The sequence below is a fragment of the Nerophis lumbriciformis genome, linkage group LG15 (assembly GCF_033978685.3).
Source record: "Nerophis lumbriciformis linkage group LG15, RoL_Nlum_v2.1, whole genome shotgun sequence".
In the NCBI taxonomy this organism is placed as follows: Eukaryota; Metazoa; Chordata; class Actinopteri; order Syngnathiformes; family Syngnathidae; genus Nerophis; species Nerophis lumbriciformis.
Genome location: NC_084562.2, coordinates 28,861,199 through 28,882,666, shown reverse-complemented (window position 1 = coordinate 28,882,666; position 21,468 = coordinate 28,861,199). Strand labels below are relative to the sequence as shown.

The 21,468-nt window shown below is 40.6% G+C and overlaps 1 protein-coding gene across 3 annotated transcripts in view; it reads left to right on the top strand.

Moving 5' to 3' along the window:
* pir (pirin) overlaps positions 1-21,167 on the top strand; it is an 81,446-nt gene extending 60,279 nt beyond the window's left edge. Inside the window, exons 13-16 of one of the 3 annotated variants that reach the window (XM_072914826.1) lie at positions 6,150-6,480; positions 8,976-9,101; positions 12,079-12,137; positions 20,770-21,167. In XM_072914826.1, the coding sequence (XP_072770927.1) occupies positions 6,150-6,480; positions 8,976-9,101; positions 12,079-12,137; positions 20,770-20,988 (735 nt within the window). In that variant the 3' untranslated portion in view covers positions 20,989-21,167. Of the gene's footprint in view, positions 1-6,149; positions 6,481-8,975; positions 9,102-11,991; positions 12,138-20,769 lie in introns of all 3 variants that reach the window. The other 2 variants (XM_072914825.1, XM_072914827.1) reach the window with 2 other exon arrangements.
* Positions 21,168-21,468: the final 301 nt, after the last annotated feature.

Genomic DNA, 21,468 nt, shown 5'->3' with positions numbered 1-21,468 from the left:
CTTACTGTGACACGAAGGAACTAGGACATGAGCAGAGTGAAACAAAAGTAGACAGAGCTACAACGACAAGTGTTAAGACAGGTAGTAATGACTATGACAATGACAATCAATAATCCAGCAGTGACTGGAGGGTAGGGCAGGTATAAATAGCAGCTGGCTGATTGACACCAGGTGTGGCCAGGTGCCAATCAGCCACAGCTGAGGGGACACAGCACTCAGGGAAAAACAGGAAACAGAACCAAAACAAGAGCGCTGACAGGAAATAATATACACACAGAGGAAAAACTAAAACACAACCAAACTGTCAGGGGCAAGCCTGACACTTTAGTTTCTTTTTAATTGTTCCGTTTGTCCTTTCCACTCGTCCTGCGCTTTGTGGATGATAAGCAGAGTGATTTTTGAGATCAATGTGGAATAATGATCCTATATTCTTGATCAATTGATTTACAAAATGGGGTCCATTGTCACTGTATAGTTTTAGTTACACCCTATCTTGGTATTACATCTTTGCATAATGCTTTTGCTACTGTTAGCGCATCTGCTTTTCCTGTAGGAAATATTTCTACCCACTTTGAAAATGCATCTACTATGACCAGACAATAATGTTCTCCTTCACTCTTATTTAGTTCAATAAAATCCATGCATAGATGTTGTATACAATTATACAGGAATGAAACTATAGGAAGTATAGTACTTCCGTATAAGGGTAATCATATCCCTTGTTGAGCCATGTGTTCAACAACCATGGCTCAATATTGCTGCACCCTTATATAGATTCTTAGGTAAGATTAGTTTATTGTCTGGACCTACCTACTGTAGATGTCTTCTTTGATCAACGGGACTCCGTTTTTTTATCCATTTATCTTTTTCTTTTGCAGTACTTTGTTGTTGCATATCTTTTAGTATATCATTATTCATGTCACTAGTTTGTAGTTTGAAATTTGTATTTCCTTTTCTGCGGCAAACCCATTTCCTATTGATACTGTGTCTGTTCCTTTGGTGTGTGCCGCACATTTGCATATTGCTATTTTAGCTGGTAGCTGTACTGCTTTTACGATTTTTTTTAATCAGTTCAACATTGTTGACGTTTTCATTCCTATATTCTTCCAGTGTTGTGCCTGTTGAAAATGTGTATTATATTGTGACCTTTTGATCTTTCATTACTTGACATGCTTCTATTAGTTCTGCAGCTTGCATTGAGTATTTTGATGGTTATTTGACAGCTTTCAAAACTTTTAGTTGCTGTAACAACCGCACATCCTATTCTATTTTTATTTCACAGAATGCTGCTTCAGATCCTGAATTCCACTCTACAGATGATTACATTTTTAGATTAATTTACTTGATGGAGCTACTATTTCAGCATAATTTGGTATCCAACTTCTACAATAATTCGTTAATCCTAGAAATGACATCATTTGCTTCTTTGTTTGTGATTTTTGTACTTGTAGTACTGCTGTTTTTCTACTTCCCACAATAGTGCGTCCATCTCTGTTTAGAGAATGTTCTAGATGCTTTACTTCTGTTTTGCATACCGGTAATTGGACTTTTATTTTGCTTACTTTGTGTCCTTCACAATGTAGATGATTTAATTACACTAATGTTATTTTTCTCCTAATTCAAATGTTATACATATTATTTTATGTTGGGTTTTTTTAAGTAACATTTCAAACTCACTTAACTGTCCATTCGCCAATGAATCTATACTTTTACACTCAGAATTTACATTCTTCCAATTCTTTATATTTCTTATTTGCAATTATTATTCAACAATATTCAAAGCAAAGAGTTGTCTATCGTCGGCTGATGGCTGTTGTGATTGCCATGCCTCCTTATTTATTCTATGTTATGTTACTATCTTATCTTATCTCAACACCCAGATGTAAAGTCTAAAACATAATCTAACCTAAGAATGTTATACTACACTTCAAAGTTAAACCTACTTTAAACTTACATGTAATACATTCCTTTTCACTCCCCCCCCCCCCCCCCCCTCAAAAAGAGTTCCATAAAATAGTTCAAAGAGAGTTCGTAAAATACTTCAAAAAGAGTTCGTCTGGAAATTGGGCAGATCCTTGGCTCTATCCGCTTTGAAGTCCTTGGCCCAGAACAACATCCTTCTGTTGATTACCATACATGAGAGAACACAGGAACACCATCTTGCCCCCCCCACCCCCCACCCCCCCCCCACACACACACAGTGGAGTTTTACGAGCCTTACTCTTGGTAGGTTTCAAAAGACAGCCTATTGTCTTCTTGTCAGGAACACAATGTAATACAAAGTTTTTGTGATGATTTAGAAACAATTATTCTAACATTTCCCTCCTGTTTATCACATAAACTTTCCCATAATCTCCTTATCCCTAATAACTTCTTCTTGCGATTTTCAGTTAATGGTTAATTTCCCTAGGACCAAGTTATGTTTACACTCCCCCCCGCCCCCCCTACACAGTGGATTTTTACGAGCCTTACTCTTGGTAGGTTTCAAAAGACAGCCTTTACAAAGTTTTTGTGATAATTTAGAAACAATTATTCTAACAATGGTCATTGACCTACTAGCTGCGCAAGCTAGCTCTCCAATCAGCGAAACAGACTCAATAACTCCACGCTGACGTTTTGGTGAAAGTGAAACAATACAAAAAGAATGCCATTGTAAGTTAACAATACTGACACAGACACTTGCTAAGGTGTTAGCATATTAGCTAATGCGAACGACGCTACAATAGCACGTACAAATATGCGTGAAAACACTCCTACAGGCATCACACACGGGACACTTTAGTAACTAAGAATTGTTTTAGTTATATTGTAAAACTTACAAACTTTGCTTGGAGTGAGGATTGAAAAATCGCTAGGGACAATAAGATGACCAAACGGCACTTGTACTTCCGGTTCAGAGCTTTAAACATGAGTTATTTACACAGAAATAGTCTGTAAATGTTTATTTACATACCTTAATTGTTTCCAAACAGTGTTTGTAACACAGCAGTAAAACGGCTGATGAAACAAAACAGAAGTCATGGTCATTGTCATGACTTGGTCCTGGGTGTTTGCTTTTCCGGAATGCAACGGAAAGTTGGCTCGGGCGAGACGGGAATGTGAGTACATGATTGTTTATTACTATCAAAAAAAAGTACAAACGAAAAGCGCGCACAGTGGCGGAGAACAAACTATGAAACCAAAAGACGATAGCATTAATAAACAAAAACTTACTTGGCTTGGACTAAAGTAGCAGCATGAAAGATGGACATGAAAACAAGTGTCAGGAATGTGAAGAGCATAAATGCGGGGATGTCGCCAGAAAGACAAACTGAAAACAATGAACTTAAATACTACAGACATGATTAACGAAAACAGGTGCGTGACTCAAAACGTGAAACAGGTGCGTGACGTGACAGATGAAAACTAATGGGTTGCTATGGTGACAAACAAGAGTGCACAATGAGTCCAAACGTGGAACAGGTGAAACTAATGGGTAACCATGGAAACAAGACAAGGGAGGGAAAAGCCAGAAACTAAAGAGTCCAATAACTAAACAAAACAAAACATGATTACACAGACATGACAGTCATGGAGCCACTAGCTGCGCAAGCTAGCTCTCCAATCAGCTAAACAGACTCAATAACTCCACGCTGACGTTTTGGTGAATTTACTGAGGAATTTGTGAAAGTGAAACAATACAAAAAGAATGAAAGTTAATAATACTAACACACACTCGTAAAGGTGCTAGCATATTAGCTAATGCTAACGACGCTACAATAGCACGTACAAATATGCGTGAAAACACTCCTACACACATCACACGCTTTTGTTTTTACGGCAGACATAACAAATATACAATGTTTTCCCCCCAAAAAATATTTAAAAGTGGAATATGTCAATAATTCATAACAATATGGATTCTGAGTCATTATTACATACTTGCCAACCCTCCCGGATTTTCCGGGAGACTCTTGAAATTCAGCGCCTCTCCCGAAAACCTCCAGGGACAAATTTTCTCCCGAAAATCTCTCGAAATTCAGTATTCACATTGGTCAGTAGGGGGCAGTAGGGCGTTTCTTCCCAATTGAATGCTATCACCTGCAGACCGGAAGTGTCTTGTCATTCTGATGAGCGCGACCAGTCTGTGAACAATTGAAACGTCCTGTGTGCTTTTTTCCTCCTGTATAACAGGTTCGTTTTGGTGAATCAACTCACTGAATAATATCCATGTGATCTTTATAAGTTGAAGTACACATTCTGATGGTGGAGCCTAACTCTAAAGTGTTTGTGAGTTGTAGTTTGTATTTGTGAATGAATCCAGTGCACGGCTGCAGTAATCAATACAAAATGGCGACTTGAGTACGCAATGTTTATATAGGAACTTCTGATCCTAATTCAGACTCCCAAATTAGAGCTCCCGTTTTCTTATTGATTTTTATAATGTATATTTGTATAATGTGTGTGTTCTGAAATAGTGACAGAGAATAGAACAAGGATGGACAATTCAACCCTTAACTCAACAATGAGTAGATGAGTGTTATGTGTGTGTATATGTGTAAATACATGAACACTGAAATTCAAGTATTTATTTTTATATATATATATATATATATTAGAGATGCGCGGTTTGCGGGCACAACCGCGGAGTCCGCGGATTATCCGCGGATCGGGCGGATGAAATTTAAAAAAATTAGATTTTATCCGCGGGTCGGGTCGGGTCGGGTCGGGCGGTTGAAATAGAAAAAATTAGATTTTAAATAGATTCAGGCGGGTGGCAGTTAAACCAATTGGTAAATATATATACATAGTTAAATGTTGTTACCCACATACGAAAAACGAGCAGGCACCTGCAGCATATGCCACAACAGAAGAAGAAAAAAAAAAGAGATGGACACTTTTACGGAGCGGAGAAGGCCCCCGACACCTCGCCGGGGTCCGGGACCGAGGCCCCTTCCCCCGAGAGGGCCCCACCGGGAGCCGTAGCTGAGGCGATCCGCAAGAAGGGCCCGACGCACGTCCAGGGTCACCACCGCACCCACCGCACCGACACCCCGCCTCGTCCGCCTTCGCCGCGGCCGGCGTCACGCGCAGCAGGTAAGCAGCTTACCTGCCCGCCACCCCCGTGGCCAGGGGCTCGTAACAGGGGTCACTCCGCGCGTTCCGCCCGCGCAGCTTACCTGCCCGCCACCCCTGTTGCCGGGGGCGCGTAACAGGGGTCACTCCGCGCGCAGTGCGCTCACGAAAGGGGTGGGGCTCACCCTGGTTGATACAGACAGCAGCTAGGACGGTGGCCATGGACGTCGGAACCCGCTAAGGAGTGTGTAACAACCCACCTGCCGAATCAACTAGCCCTGAAAATGGATGGCGCTGGAGCGTCGGGCCCATATACCCGGCCGTCGCCGGCAGCGAGACGCGCTTGGAGGTGCGCTCAGCGCGGCTCCCATATGATTGCGCACTGGTGTGCGTCTGGGTCGTGACAGCGTGGCACGCGAATGTCTGTGCTGCATTGGATCAGTCTCCTTTCTTTAACAGGCAAAAGCTTTATAACCTCACTAATGCCTTGCATCGTCTATATTAGATATATAACAACGGGCGGGTGCGGGCAGATGGCGGGCGGATGCGGTTCTGATCAAATGTTAGATCGGGTGGATTGCGGATGGCTGACGACTTTCTGATGCGGTTGCGGATGAAATAATTGCCTATCCGCGCATCTCTAATATATATATATATATATGTATGTAATAAAATATATATATATATATATATATATATAGCTAGAATTCACTGAAAGTCAAGGATTTCTTATATATATATATATATATCTTAACCACGCCCCCACCCCCCACCTCCCGAAATCGGAGGTCTCAAGGTTGGCAAGTATGCATTATTATTTTTTGAGCAATGACCGTTTTACAGAAAAAAAAAACATCCTGCATGGCAGTTTTGTCTTATTAGAGTCAACATTGCAACTTTGTATGGTTACATTGCACCTGTTTGCTCTTTTATTACACTTTTTTTGTTGTTGTTGGTGCTATTATGTTTAGAATGTGCCGTGGCTCCTTCACAAATGAGTTTGAGCACGGACAAGCTGAGCGTGGCCGTTGTAACGCGATGTGTCTTTCCCACGCGTGAAAGGAGGAACAAGGACTTCTTCTTTCTACCACCAGACGGTGCACAAGGCGGGCGCTCAGAAGCCGCTCCACTGCTCAGAGGAGGACGTTCTTCATCCCGTCTCCAAGGAACAGACTGTGCTGCAGTTCAGCATGCGGATGTTGCGAGAAGAAGATGCGCACGGAGGCGAAGGAGGCGGCGGATGTCCAGTTGGCGACGACGACAAGCGAGGCGGCGACCTTCTGGTGGTCTCCATGACCAAAACCAGCATCTCGGTGATCAGAGGGCGGGGCTGTGAGGCTGGCAGCGCCTGTAAGGGATGTCACGGCACAGGATGCACCCTCAACGACGTGGTCATGGTGTCAGAGTCCAGCACCGTCACACTCGGTGAGCACACCTTCTCACAGTAATCATAATCACACCCTTTAGATGGGACCCGCTGGTAGTTGTTGTTGACTTGTTGTGCACTACACTCTTCAAGATACAAGTACAATGTTCTCTCAAAAGTACAACATTGGTCTTTACACTACTTTATTCTACCAAAAAGGTGCTTTAAAGTACAAATGTTTACCATTTCAAGCCCAAGGCTACCTGCTGCGTTAAACATTTATTTAGCTCATGTCAATTATTATTAGTAGTAGTATTTTTAGTAGTCATTTTACTGCAGAAAAGGTTTGTTACAGTTTGCCATTTTACGATTTAAAATAGTGGCATTAGTGGCACTAGTGAGGTTGTAAATACTGTAAAGAGTAGGCTCACCCATGTGGTTCCTGTGGATGTGAACACAATTACTGTAGTGACTAAATAACATAGTGACTGAGACAAAACAATGTGTAAATAATGTCAATAAGTTAATGAACCATTTGTGATTGTGAAGTGAACACTAGTAAGGTTGTAAAAACTGTATAGAGTAGGCTAACCCATGTGGTTCCTGTGGATGTGAACACAATTACTATAGTGACTAAATAACAAAGTGACTGAAACAGACAATGTAATGTGTAAATATTGTCAATAAGTTAATGAACCATCTGTGATTGTGAAGTGAACACTAGTAAGGTTGTAAATACTGTATAGAGTAGGCTAACCCATGTGGTTCCTGTGGATGTGAACACATTACTGTAGTGACTAAATAACATAGTGACCGAAAGAGACAAAGTAATGTGTAAATAATGTCAATAAATAGATGAACCATCTGTGGCTGTGAAGTGAACACTAGTAAGGTTGTAAATACTGTATAGAGTAGACTAACCCATGTGGTTCCTGTGGATGTGAACACAATTACTGTAGTGACTAAATAACATAGTGACTGAAACAGACAAAGTCATGTGTAAATAATGTCAATAAGTAGATGAACCATCTGTGATTGTGAAGTGAACACTAGTAAGGTTGTAAATACTATATAGAGTAGGCTAACCCATGTGGTTCCTGTGGATGTGAACACAATTACTGTAGTGACTAAATAACATAGTGACTGAAACAGACAAAGAAATGTGTAAATAATGTCAATACGTAGATGAACCATCTGTGGCTGTGAAGTGAACACTAGTAAGGTTGTAAATAATGTATAGAGTAGACTAACCCATGTGGTTCCTGTGGATGTGAACACAATTACTGTAGTGACTAAATAACAAAGTGACTGAAACAGACAAAGTAATGTGTAAATAATGTCAATAAGTAGATGAACCATCTGTGATTGTGAAGTGAACACTAGTAAGGTTGTAAATACTATATAGAGTAGGCTAACCCATGTGGTTCCTGTGGATGTGAACACAATTACTGTAGTGACTAAATAACAAAGTGACTGAAACAGACAAAGTAATGTGTAAATAATGTCAATAAGTAGATGGAGCATCTGTGATTGTGAAGTGAACACTAGTAAGGTTGTAAATACTATATAGAGTAGGCTAACCCATGTGGTTCCTGTGGATGTGAACATAATTACTGTAGTGACTAAATAACATAGTGGCTGAAACAGACAAAGTAATGTGTAAATAATGTCAATAACTAGATGGAGCATCTGTGATTGTGAAGTGAACACTAGTAAGGTTGTAAATACTATATAGAGTAGGCTAACCCATGTGGTTCCTGTGGATGTGAACATAATTACTGTAGTGACTAAATAACATAGTGACTGAAACAGACAAAGTAATGTGTAAATAATGTCAATACGTAGATGAACCATCTGTGGCTGTGAAGTGAACACTAGTAAGGTTGTAAATAATGTATAGAGTAGACTAACCCATGTGGTTCCTGTGGATGTGAACACAATTACTGTAGTGACTAAATAACAAAGTGACTGAAACAGACAAAGTAATGTGTAAATAATGTCAATAAGTAGATGAACCATCTGTGGCTGTGAAGTGAACACTAGTAAGGTTGTAAATACTGTATAGAGTAGACTAACCCATGTGGTTCCTGTGGATGTGAACACATTACTGTAGTGACTAAATAACATAGAGACTGAAACAGACATAGTGATATATTTGGATGAATGGGGTGTGTGTTTATGTCAACTCTGTTGACCATTTTTCAATTCTTTAAACACTAAAACATCGTTAAATGTTCTGGGTTCAAATCACATGCCTGATATTTTATCCTCAGAGTATCGGTTCAGGACTCAATTTGGATCTGAGGCCAACAAATATGATCAGAACATAACTAACACTAAAAAAAAACACATAAACTGGGCAACTTAACACATTTGGAAGGAAACAACGAAGCAGAAAAGTGCACCCAAAAGTTCCCTTTGGACTCATTTAGTGTACTTCAGTCCAGTCTGGCAGGACTGCTGCAAAAAAAAGAACCGTTAGCAGTTTGCATGTTTGAAGCCTTTGCATACAAACTGACAGTCGGTTCTCCTGTGCTTGGACGTGCTGTTGCAGTTTCAAGAGGAAGCGGAACCTTAAAGCAGCAGATGACTTTGGACACGCCCATCGAACACGTGGCCTCACACAAATACCTGCGCGGGATTTGCTCCCAGAAGACTCTTTATGCATCAGCAAATCCAGGTTTGTCACACACACACACACACACACACACACACACACACACACACACACACACACACACACACACACACACACGTTCTTATATTTGTTACCTTCTTGAGACCTGAGAAAAAGCCTCGCTCTTTAGGACCAGCCTTTCTATAAAGAAGTGTATTTACAACATGAATAATATATACATACTATGCACATATAAAAAAGCTTGTTGTGAAAAATGAGTTGGAATTTCACAGGAAAAAGGTCACAATTTCAAAAGAAAAACCTATAATTTTGGCAGTTTTATAATAAAAGTCCTCATTTTTCTCAACGCAAGTCAAAATGTGACAATAAAAAGTGAACATGTGTGCAATATTATGATAAAAATTGGAATTTTACTCAACAACAGTCGCAATTTTGCAAGAAAAGCTTAAAATGTTGTCAATTTTATGGAGAGAACTGTCATTTTACTCAACAAAAGTCACAATTTTTTAAGAAAACTTTAAAAGGTTGGCAATATTATAATAATAATTTGAATTTTACTTGGCAAATTATGACAAAAGTCATAATTTTACTCAGAAAAATGTCACTGTTTTACAAGAACAACAAAACAAATTGGCACTATTGTGACAAAAGTCAGAATTTTATATGACAAATGTCACCACTTTGCATTAAAAAGTAATAATTTTACATAAAAAATAATACTACAGAAACAGAAAGAATATGAGAAATTGTTCCCAATTTTATAAGAAAAAAGTTGACACATTGCGAGAAAAAGACTGCTTTTAGTTCATTTATTTTTTATTATTTTGTTCGTAATTGGTTTTTAATCTTCATTATTTACTTCAAGTTATTACAGTATGTCTCTATTTACATATTTTGTCATTAAAAAAAAAATCAATTTTGGCGCATTTCAAATTCTTACACACACTTGTTATTTCATATGTTGGCCGAGGAGGAGCACTTTTAAAAGCGACACACAGTCAATTTGAAAAATCCCTCCTTTTTGGGACCACCCTCTTTTTGATAGATGTCACCAGCAGGGGTGCAAATGAGATCTCTATGTTTTGTTTTTTTTGTAACGTGCTCAAGGTCGATGACAAAGGAGTCAGGGACCACAGATGGCCCCTGTGCCGCACCGGAAGTCCTAAAATCAGCTGGCGGGTTTTTCTGGGGATGAATAGGGAAGTCCTTCTTTAGTTGCCATCTTGTTTGATCATATATTGTCAATCTTTACTTTTCTATGCACATTCAATCAACAACAACATCCTGACTTTGGAGCAATGTTCACGGACTCTAGTATTTGGCTCTCTATTAGATGCAATGTTATTGATTTATGTCATCACTTGTTCACACCTCCTCATATGGAAGATACTTTTCCTTCTTCATGTCTGAAGAAGGGTAAAATACAAGAACACACGCACACACACACACACACACACACACACACACACACACACACACACACACACACACACACACACACACACACACACATTCTTATATTTGTTACCTTCTTGAGACCTGAGAAAAAAGCCTCCCTCTTTAGGACCAGCCTTTCTAGATATATAAAGAAGTGTATTTACAACATTAATAATATATACATACTATGCACATATAAAAACACTTGTTGTGAAAAATGAGTTGGAATTTCACAGGAAAAAGGTCACAATTTCAAAAGAAAAACCTGTAATTTTGGCAGTTTTATAATAAAAGTCCTCATTTTACTCAACGCAAGTCAAAATGTGACAAGAAAAACTGAACATGTGTGCAATATTATGATAAAAGTTGGAATTTTACTCAACAACAGTCACAATTTTACAAGAAAAGCTTAAAATGTTGTCAATTTTATGAAAAGAGTCGTCATTTTACTCAACAAAAGTCACAATTTTATAAGAAAACTTTAAAATGTTGGCAATATTATAATAAAATGTTTTAATTTTACTTGGCAAATTATGACAAAAGTCATAATTTTACTCAGAAAAATGTCACTGTTTTACAAGAACAACAAAAAAAAATTGGCACTATTGTGATAAAAGTCAGAATTTTATATGACAAATGTCACCACTTTGCATTAAAAAGTAATAATTTTACATAAAAAAGAAAACATTTTACAAGAAAATATTGCAATATTACAGAAACAGAAAGAATATGAGAAATTGTTCCCAATTTTATAAGAAAAAAGTTGACACATTGTGAGAAAAAGACTGCTTTTAGTTCATTTATTTTTAATTTTTTTGTTCGTAATTGGTTTTTAATCTTCATTATTTACTTCAAGTTATTACAGTATGTCTCTATTTACATATTTTGTAATTTAAAAAAAAAAATCAATTTTGGCGCATTTCAAATTCTTACACACACTTGTTATTTCATATGTTGACCAGAGGGGGAGCACTTTTAAAAGCGACACACAGTCAATTTGAAAAATCCCTCTTTTTTGGGACCACCTTCTCTTTGATGGATGTCACCAGCAGGGGTGCAAATGAGATCTTTATGGGGTTTTTTTGTAACGTGCTCAAGGCCGATGACAAAGGAGTCAGGGACCACAGATGGCCCCTGTGCCGCACCGGAAGTCCTAAAATCAGCTGGCGGGTTTTTCTGGGGATGAATAGGGAAGTTCTTCTTTAGCTGCCATCTTGTTTGATCATATATTGTCAATCTTTACTTTTCTATGCACATTCAATCAACAACAACATCCTGACTTTGGAGCAATGTTCACGGACTCTAGTATTTGGGCTCTCTATTAGATGCAATGTTATTGATTCATGTCTTCACTTGTTCACACCTCCTCATATGGAAGATACTTTTCCTTCACACACACACACACACACACACACACACACACACACACACACACACACACACACACACACACACACACACACACACACACACACACGGATTGTAATGTGTTTAGCGCTGCTGTCCTCAGAGAAAATGACTATCTACTACTACAAGTCCACCTGTCCTGAGCCCAAGTATCCCGTGGTGTTGAACTTCACAGGCACCGACTGCTTCCTCAGGTGCGCCAAGAAAGGCGAGCAGGTGCTCCTGCAGGTGGAGGTAAGTCCAACAGTCTAGTCCCGCCCACAGAGGCAGATGTTTGTTTTAGTAAGGTTTGCTTTTTGACGTCGGTTATATGCTTTGCTTATAACCCGCTGCACCTTATGTCTACATTCATTCTTTGTGCTTACCCACCTCTAAGCAATTGTATTTGGTCAATAATGTAAAGATAAGTGTGACCAGTAGATGGCAGTCACACATAAGAGATACGTGTGGACGTCTGCTCAATGAATGACCCTAGCAAGTACCCGTAAGCAAGCAACAGCCAAACGTTGATGTCTCATTGTGAATATAGAACATTACACACAACATGTTTTAGTACGACTTTGGTAAGTTTACTTGTGTGTGATATCATGTGCGATACAAGCAGAGTGTTTACTTGTCTGTGATGTCATGTGCGGTACAAGCAGAGTGTTTACTTGTGTGTGATGTCATGTGCGATACAAGCCGAGTGTTTACTTGTGTGTGGTAGCATGTGCGATACAAGCCGAGTGTTTACTTGTGTGTGATATCATGTGCGATACAAGCAGTGTGTTTACTTGTGTGTGATATCATGTGCGATACAAGCAGTGTGTTTATTTGTGTGTGATATCATGTGCGATACAAGCAGAGTGTTTACTTGTCTGTGATGTCATGTGCGGTACAAGCAGAGTGTTTACTTGTGTGTGATGTCATGTGCGATACAAGCCGAGTGTTTACTTGTGTGTGGTAGCATGTGCGATACAAGCCGAGTGTTTACTTGTGTGTGATATCATGTGCGATACAAGCAGTGTGTTTACTTGTGTGTGATATCATGTGCGATACAAGCAGTGTGTTTATTTGTGTGTGATATCATGTGCGATACAAGCAGTGTGTTTACTTGTGTGTGATGTCATGTGCGATACAAGCCGAGTGTTTACTTGTGTGTGGTAGCATGTGCGATACAAGCAGTCCTGCAGCGTGTTTACTTATGTGTGATATCATATGCGATACAAACAGAGTGTTTACTTGTGTGTGATATCAGGTGCGATACAAGCCGAGTGTTTACTTGTGTGTGGTAGCATGTGCGATACAAGCAGTGTGTTTACTTGTGTGTGATATCATGTGCGATACAAGCAGTGTGTTTACTTGTGTGTGATGTCATGTGCGATACAAGTCGAGTGTTTACTTGTGTGTGGTAGCATGTGCGATACAAGCAGTGTGTTTACTTGTGTGTGATAACATGTGCGATACAAGCAGTGTGTTTACTTGTGTGTGATGCTATGTGCAATACAAGCAGTGCTGCAGCGTGTTTACTTATGTGTGATATCATGTGCGATACAAGCAGAGTGTTTACTTGCGTGTGATATCATGTGCGATACAAGCAGTCCTGCAGTGTGTTTACTTGTGTATGACATCATGTGTGCGATACAAGCAGAGTGTTTACTTGTGTGTGATATCATGTGCGATACAAGCCGAGTGTTTACTTGTGTGTGGTAGCATGTGCGATACAAGCAGTGTGTTTACTTGTGTGTGATAACATGTGCGATACAAGCAGTGTGTTTACTTGTGTGTGATGTCATGTGCGATACAAGCCGAGTGTTTACTTGTGTGTGGTAGCATGTGCGATACAAGCAGTCCTGCAGCGTGTTTACTTATGTGTGATGTCATATGCGATACAAACAGAGTGTTTACTTGTGTGTGATATCACGTGCGATACAAGCAGTGTGTTTACTTGTGTGTGATATCATGTGCGATACAAGCAGAGTGTTTACTTGTGCGTGGTAGCATGTGCGATACAAGCAGTCCTGCAGCGTGTTTACTTATGTGTGATATCATGTGCGATACAAGCAGAGTGTTTACTTGTGCGTGATATCATGTGCGATACAAGCAGTCCTGCAGAGTGTTTACTTGTGTGTGATACTATGTGCAATACAAGCAGTGCTGCAGCGTGTTTACTTATGTGTGATATCATGTGCGATACAAGCAGAGTGTTTACTTGCGTGTGATATCATGTGCGATACAATTAGTCCTGCAGTGTGTTTACTTGTGTATGACATCATGTGTGCGATACAAGCAGAGTGTTTACTTGTGTGTGATATCATGTGTGATACAAGCCGAGTGTTTACTTGTGTGTGGTAGCATGTGCGATACAAGCAGTGTGTTTACTTGTGTGTGATAACATGTGCGATACAAGCAGTGTGTTTACTTGTGTGTGATGTCATGTGCGATACAAGCCGAGTGTTTACTTGTGTGTGGTAGCATGTGCGATACAAGCAGTCCTGCAGCGTGTTTACTTATGTGTGATGTCATATGCGATACAAACAGAGTGTTTACTTGTGTGTGATATCACGTGCGATACAAGCAGTGTGTTTACTTGTGTGTGATATCATGTGCGATACAAGCAGAGTGTTTACTTGTGCGTGGTAGCATGTGCGATACAAGCAGTCCTGCAGCGTGTTTACTTATGTGTGATATCATGTGCGATACAAGCAGAGTGTTTACTTGTGCGTGATATCATGTCCGATACAAGCAGACCTGCAGAGTGTTTACTTGTGTGTGATACTATGTGCAATACAAGCAGTGCTGCAGCGTGTTTACTTATGTGTGATATCATGTGCGATACAAGCAGAGTGTTTACTTGCGTGTGATATCATGTGCGATACAATTAGTCCTGCAGTGTGTTTACTTGTGTATGACATCATGTGTGCGATACAAGCAGGGTGTTTACTTGTGTGTGATATCATGTGCGATACAAGCCGAGTGTTTACTTGTGTGTGGTAGCATGTGCGATACAAGCAGTGTGTTTACTTGTGTGTGATATCATGTGCGATACAAGCCGAGTGTTTACTTGTGTGTGATATCATGTGCGATACAAGCAGTCCTGCAGTGTGTTTACTTGTGTATGACATCATGTGTGCGATACAAGCAGAGTGTTTACTTGTGTGTGATATCATGTGCGATACAAGCCGAGTGTTTACTTGTGTGTGGTAGCATGTGCGATACAAGCAGTGTGTTTACTTGTGTGTGATAACATGTGCGATACAAGCAGTGTGTTTACTTGTGTGTGATGTCATGTGCAATACAAGCAGTGCTGCAGCGTGTTTACTTATGTGTGATATCATGTGCGATACAAGCAGAGTGTTTACTTGCGTGTGATATCATGTGCGATACAAGCAGTCCTGCAGTGTGTTTACTTGTGTATGACATCATGTGTGCGATACAAGCAGAGTGTTTACTTGTGTGTGATATCATGTGCGATACAAGCCGAGTGTTTACTTGTGTGTGGTAGCATGTGCGATACAAGCAGTGTGTTTACTTGTGTGTGATAACATGTGCGATACAAGCAGTGTGTTTACTTGTGTGTGATGTCATGTGCGATACAAGCCGAGTGTTTACTTGTGTGTGGTAGCATGTGCGATACAAGCAGTCCTGCAGCGTGTTTACTTATGTGTGATGTCATATGCGATACAAACAGAGTGTTTACTTGTGTGTGATATCACGTGCGATACAAGCAGTGTGTTTACTTGTGTGTGATATCATGTGCGATACAAGCAGAGTGTTTACTTGTGCGTGGTAGCATGTGCGATACAAGCAGTCCTGCAGCGTGTTTACTTATGTGTGATATCATGTGCGATACAAGCAGAGTGTTTACTTGTGCGTGATATCATGTGCGATACAAGCAGTCCTGCAGAGTGTTTACTTGTGTGTGATACTATGTGCAATACAAGCAGTGCTGCAGCGTGTTTACTTATGTGTGATATCATGTGCGATACAAGCAGAGTGTTTACTTGCGTGTGATATCATGTGCGATACAATTAGTCCTGCAGTGTGTTTACTTGTGTATGACATCATGTGTGCGATACAAGCAGAGTGTTTACTTGTGTGTGATATCATGTGTGATACAAGCCGAGTGTTTACTTGTGTGTGGTAGCATGTGCGATACAAGCAGTGTGTTTACTTGTGTGTGATAACATGTGCGATACAAGCAGTGTGTTTACTTGTGTGTGATGTCATGTGCGATACAAGCCGAGTGTTTACTTGTGTGTGGTAGCATGTGCGATACAAGCAGTCCTGCAGCGTGTTTACTTATGTGTGATGTCATATGCGATACAAACAGAGTGTTTACTTGTGTGTGATATCACGTGCGATACAAGCAGTGTGTTTACTTGTGTGTGATATCATGTGCGATACAAGCAGAGTGTTTACTTGTGCGTGGTAGCATGTGCGATACAAGCAGTCCTGCAGCGTGTTTACTTATGTGTGATATCATGTGCGATACAAGCAGAGTGTTTACTTGTGCGTGATATCATGTCCGATACAAGCAGACCTGCAGAGTGTTTACTTGTGTGTGATACTATGTGCAATACAAGCAGTGCTGCAGCGTGTTTACTTATGTGTGATATCATGTGCGATACAAGCAGAGTGTTTACTTGCGTGTGATATCATGTGCGATACAATTAGTCCTGCAGTGTGTTTACTTGTGTATGACATCATGTGTGCGATACAAGCAGGGTGTTTACTTGTGTGTGATATCATGTGCGATACAAGCCGAGTGTTTACTTGTGTGTGGTAGCATGTGCGATACAAGCAGTGTGTTTACTTGTGTGTGATATCATGTGCGATACAAGCCGAGTGTTTACTTGTGTGTGGTAGCATGTGCGATACAAGCAGTGTGTTTACTTGTGTGTGATATCATGTGCGATACAAGCAGTGTATTTACTTGTGTGTGATGTCATGTGCGATACAAGCCGAGTGTTTACTTGTGTGTGATATCATGTGCGATACAAGCAGTGTGTTTACTTGTGTGTGATGTCATGTGCGATACAAGCCGTGTGTTTACTTGTGTGTGATGTCATGTGCGATATAAGCCGAGTGTTTACTTGTGTGTGGTAGCATGTGCGATACAAGCAGTGTGTTTACTTTTGTGTGATAACATGTGCGATACAAGCCGAGTGTTTACTCGTGTGTGGTAGCATGTGCGATACAAGCAGAGTGTTTATATGTGTGTGATATCATGTGTGATACAAGCAGTGTGTTTACTTGTGTGTGATGTCATGTGCGATACAAGCAGTGTGTTTACTTGTGTGTGATGTCATGTGCGATACAAGCCGAGTGTTTACTTGTGTGTGATATCATGTGCGATACACGCAGTGTGTTTACTTGTGTGTGATATCATGTGCGATACAAGCCGAGTGTTTACTTGTGTGTGGTAGCATGTGCGATACAAGCAGTGTGTTTACTTGTGTGTGATATCATGTGCGATACAAGCAGTGTGTTTACTTGTGTGTGATGTCATGTGCGATACAAGCCGAGTGTTTACTTGTGTGTGATATCATGTGCGATACACGCAGTGTGTTTACTTGTGTGTGATATCATATGCGATACAAGCCGAGTGTTTACTTGTGTGTGGTAGCATGTGCGATACAAGCAGTGTGTTTACTTGTGTGTGATATCATGTGCGGTACACGCAGTGTGTTTACTTGTGTGTGATGTCATGTGCGACACAAGCCGAGTGTTTACTTGTGTGTGATATCATGTGCGATACAAGCAGTGTGTTTACTTGTGTGTGATGTCATGTGCGACACAAGCCGAGTGTTTACTTGTGTGTGATATCATGTGCGATACAAGCAGAGTGTTTACTTGTGCGTGGTAGCATGTGCGATACAAGCAGTCCTGCAGCGTGTTTACTTATGTGTGATATCATGTGCGATACAAACAGAGTGTTTACTTGTGTGTGACATCACGTGCGATACAAACAGAGTGTTTACTTGTGTGTGACATCACGTGCGATACAAGCAGTGTGTTTACTTGTGTGTGATATCATGTGCGATACAAGCAGAGTGTTTACTTTTGCGTGGTAGCATGTGCGATACAAGCAGTCCTGCAGCGTGTTTACTTATGTGTGATATCATGTGCGATACAAGCAGAGTGTTTACTTGTGCGTGATATCATGTGCGATACAAAGAGTGTGTTTACTTGTGTGTGATATCATGTGCGATACAAGCAGTGTGTTTACTTGTGTGTGATGTCATGTGCGATACAAGCCGAGTGTTTACTTGTGTGTGATATCATGTGCGATACACGCAGAGTGTTTACTTGCGTGTGATATCATGTGTGATACAAGCAGTCCTGCAGTGTGTTTACTTGTGTATGACATCATGTGTGCGATACAAGCAGAGTGTTTACTTGTGTGTGATGTCATGTGCGATACAAGCCGAGTGTTTACTTGTGTGTGATATCATGTGCGATACACGCAGAGTGTTTACTTGCGTGTGATATCATGTGTGATACAAGCAGTCCTGCAGTGTGTTTACTTGTGTATGACATCATGTGTGCGATACAAGCAGAGTGTTTACTTGTGTGTGATATCATGTGCAATACAAGCAGTCCTGCAGTGTGTTTACTTGTGTGTGATATCATGTGCGATACACGCAGTGTGTTTACTTGTTTGTGATATCATGTGCGATACAAGCCGAGTGTTTACTTGTGTGTGGTAGCATGTGCGATACAAGCAGTGTGTTTACTTGTGTGTGATAACATGTGCGATACAAGCAGTGTGTTTACTTGTGTGTGATGTCATGTGCGATTCAAGCCGAGTGTTTACTTGTGTGTGGTAGCATGTGCGATACAAGCAGTGTGTTTACTTGTGTGTGACAACATGTGCGATACAAGCAGTGTGTTTACTTGTGTATGATGTCATGTGCGATACAAGCCGAGTGTTTACTTGTGTGTGGTAGCATGTGCGATACAAGCAGTCCTGCAGCGTGTTTACTTATGTGTGATATCATGTGCGATACAAGCAGTGTGCTTACTTGTGTGTGATATCATGTGCGATACAAGCATAGTGTTTACTTGTGCGTGATGTCATGTGCGATACAAGCAGTCCTGCAGCGTGTTTACTTATGTGTGATATCATGTGCGATACAAGCAGAGTGTTTACTTGTGCGTGATCTCATGTGCGATACAAGCAGTCCTGCAGAGTGTTTACTTGTGTGTGATACTATGTGCGATGCAAGCAGTGCCGCAGCGTGTTTACTTATGTGTGATATCGTGTGCGATACAAGCAGAGTGTTTACTTGCGTGTGATATCATGTGCGATACAAGCAGTCCTGCAGTGTGTTCACTTGTGTATGACATCATGTGTGCGATACAAGCAGAGTGTTTACTTGTGTGTGATATCATGTGCAATACAAGCCGAGTGTTTACTTGTGTGTGGTAGCATGTGCGATACAAGCCGAGTGTTTACTTGTGTGTGATATCATGTGCGATACAAGCAGTGTGTTTACTTGTGTGTGATATCATGTGCGATACAAGCAGTGTGTTTACTTGTGTGTGATGTCATGTGCGATACAAGCCGAGTGTTTACTTGTGTGTGGTAGCATGTGCGATACAAGCAGTGTGTTTACTTGTGTGTGATATCATGTGCGATACAAGCCGAGTGTTTACTTGTGTGGGGTAGCATGTGCGATACAAGCCGAGTGTTTACTTGTGTTTGATATCATGTGCGATACAAGCAGTGTGTTTACTTGTGTGTGATATCATGTGCGATACAAGCAGTGTGTTTACTTGTGTGTGATGTCATGTGCGATACAAGCCGAGTGTTTACTTGTGTGTGGTAGCATGTGCGATACAAGCAGTGTGTTTACTTGTGTGTGGTAGCATGTGCGATACAAGCAGTGTGTTTACTTGTGTGTGATATCATGTGCGGTACACGCAGTGTGTTTACTTGTGTGTGATGTCATGTGCGACACAAGCCGAGTGTTTACTTGTGTGTGGTAGCATGTGCGATACAAGCAGTGTGTTTACTTGTGTGTGATATCATGTGCGGTACACGCAGTGTGTTTACTTGTGTGTGATGTCATGTGCGACACAAGCCGAGTGTTTACTTGTGTGTGATATCATGTGCGATACACGCAGTGTGTTTACTTGTGTGTGATATCACGTGCGATACAAGCAGTGTGTTTACTTGTGTGTGATATCATGTGCGATACAAGCAGAGTGTTTACTTGTGCGTGATATCATGTGCAATACAAGCAGTCCTGCAGCGTGTTTACTTATGTGTGATATCATGTGCGATACAAGCAGAGTGTTTACTTGTGCTTGATATCATGTGTGATACAAGCAGTCCTGCAGAGTGTTTACTTATGTGTGATATCATGTGCGATACAAGCAGAGTGTTTACTTGTGCGTGATATCATGTGCGATACAAGCAGTCCTGCAAAGTGTTTACTTGTGTGTGATACTATGTATAATACAAGCAGTGCTGCAGCGTGTTTACTTATGTGTGATATCATGTGCGATACAAGCAGTCCTGCAGAGTGTTTACTTGTGTGTGATACCATGTGCAATACAAGCAGTGCTGCAGCGTGTTTACTTATGTGTGATATCATGTGCGATACAAGCAGAGTGTTTACTTGCGTGTGATATCATGTGCGATACAAGCAGTCCTGCAGTGTGTTTACTTGTGTATGACATCATGTGTGCGATACAAGCAGAATCTTTACGTGTGTGTGATATCATGTACGATACAAGCTATTGTTAATAATATTACTGTTATTGTTATTATTATTACTGTTATTGTTATTAATATTATTATTGTTATTAATATTACTGTTATTGTTATTATTATTCATATTGTTATTGTTGTTACAAGTCCTGTTTGCGTGTGCAGGCGTGTGAGAAGCGGAAACTGAAAAGCATCTCGCTGAAGGACGACATCATCATGTCTTACGTCTTCTACATGAAGAGTGACGTCACCAAGCAGCGGCAGTTTGAGTCTGCTGTCTACCCGGGTTGGTTCATCCAGGTGTGCTCCTCAGACGCCGTGCAGGTGGCACAGCTGCCAGAGCGGCCGCAGCCTGAGCCCTTCCTCTTCATCATCCAGACCTAGACCTCACTGCAGACACACCCAGGTGCCTTGTCAAGTGCAAAAAGAAGTGAAGCCCAGTATGTGCTGACATTATTACCACTGCTGTATGTTTCTGGACAAATAGAAGTTGTATGGTCATCAAACAGAGTGGCACCTCCATTTATGAACCCACTTGGTTCGTCAACACGGCTCATGAATGGAAAAGTGAGGCAAACAATGTCAATATGAATAATTGGTTCCAGCCTGCACAAAAGTCCATATTTGAACACAACATAAAATACTAAAAGTCAAGCAAACGTTCTATTTATTAGCAAGACAAAACAACAACGACAAGCTAAACTGTCCTGGGTGTGCTGTTCTGCAAACGCACGCACCAGAAGTCCCTTTGGTGCCCTTACAAACGATCAGAAATCACAAAAATGTTCTTAATTATAACAACCATGCTGCTACAATAATCTAGAAAAAAGTCAAATCCACTCGCAACAAATTAACATCGACGGC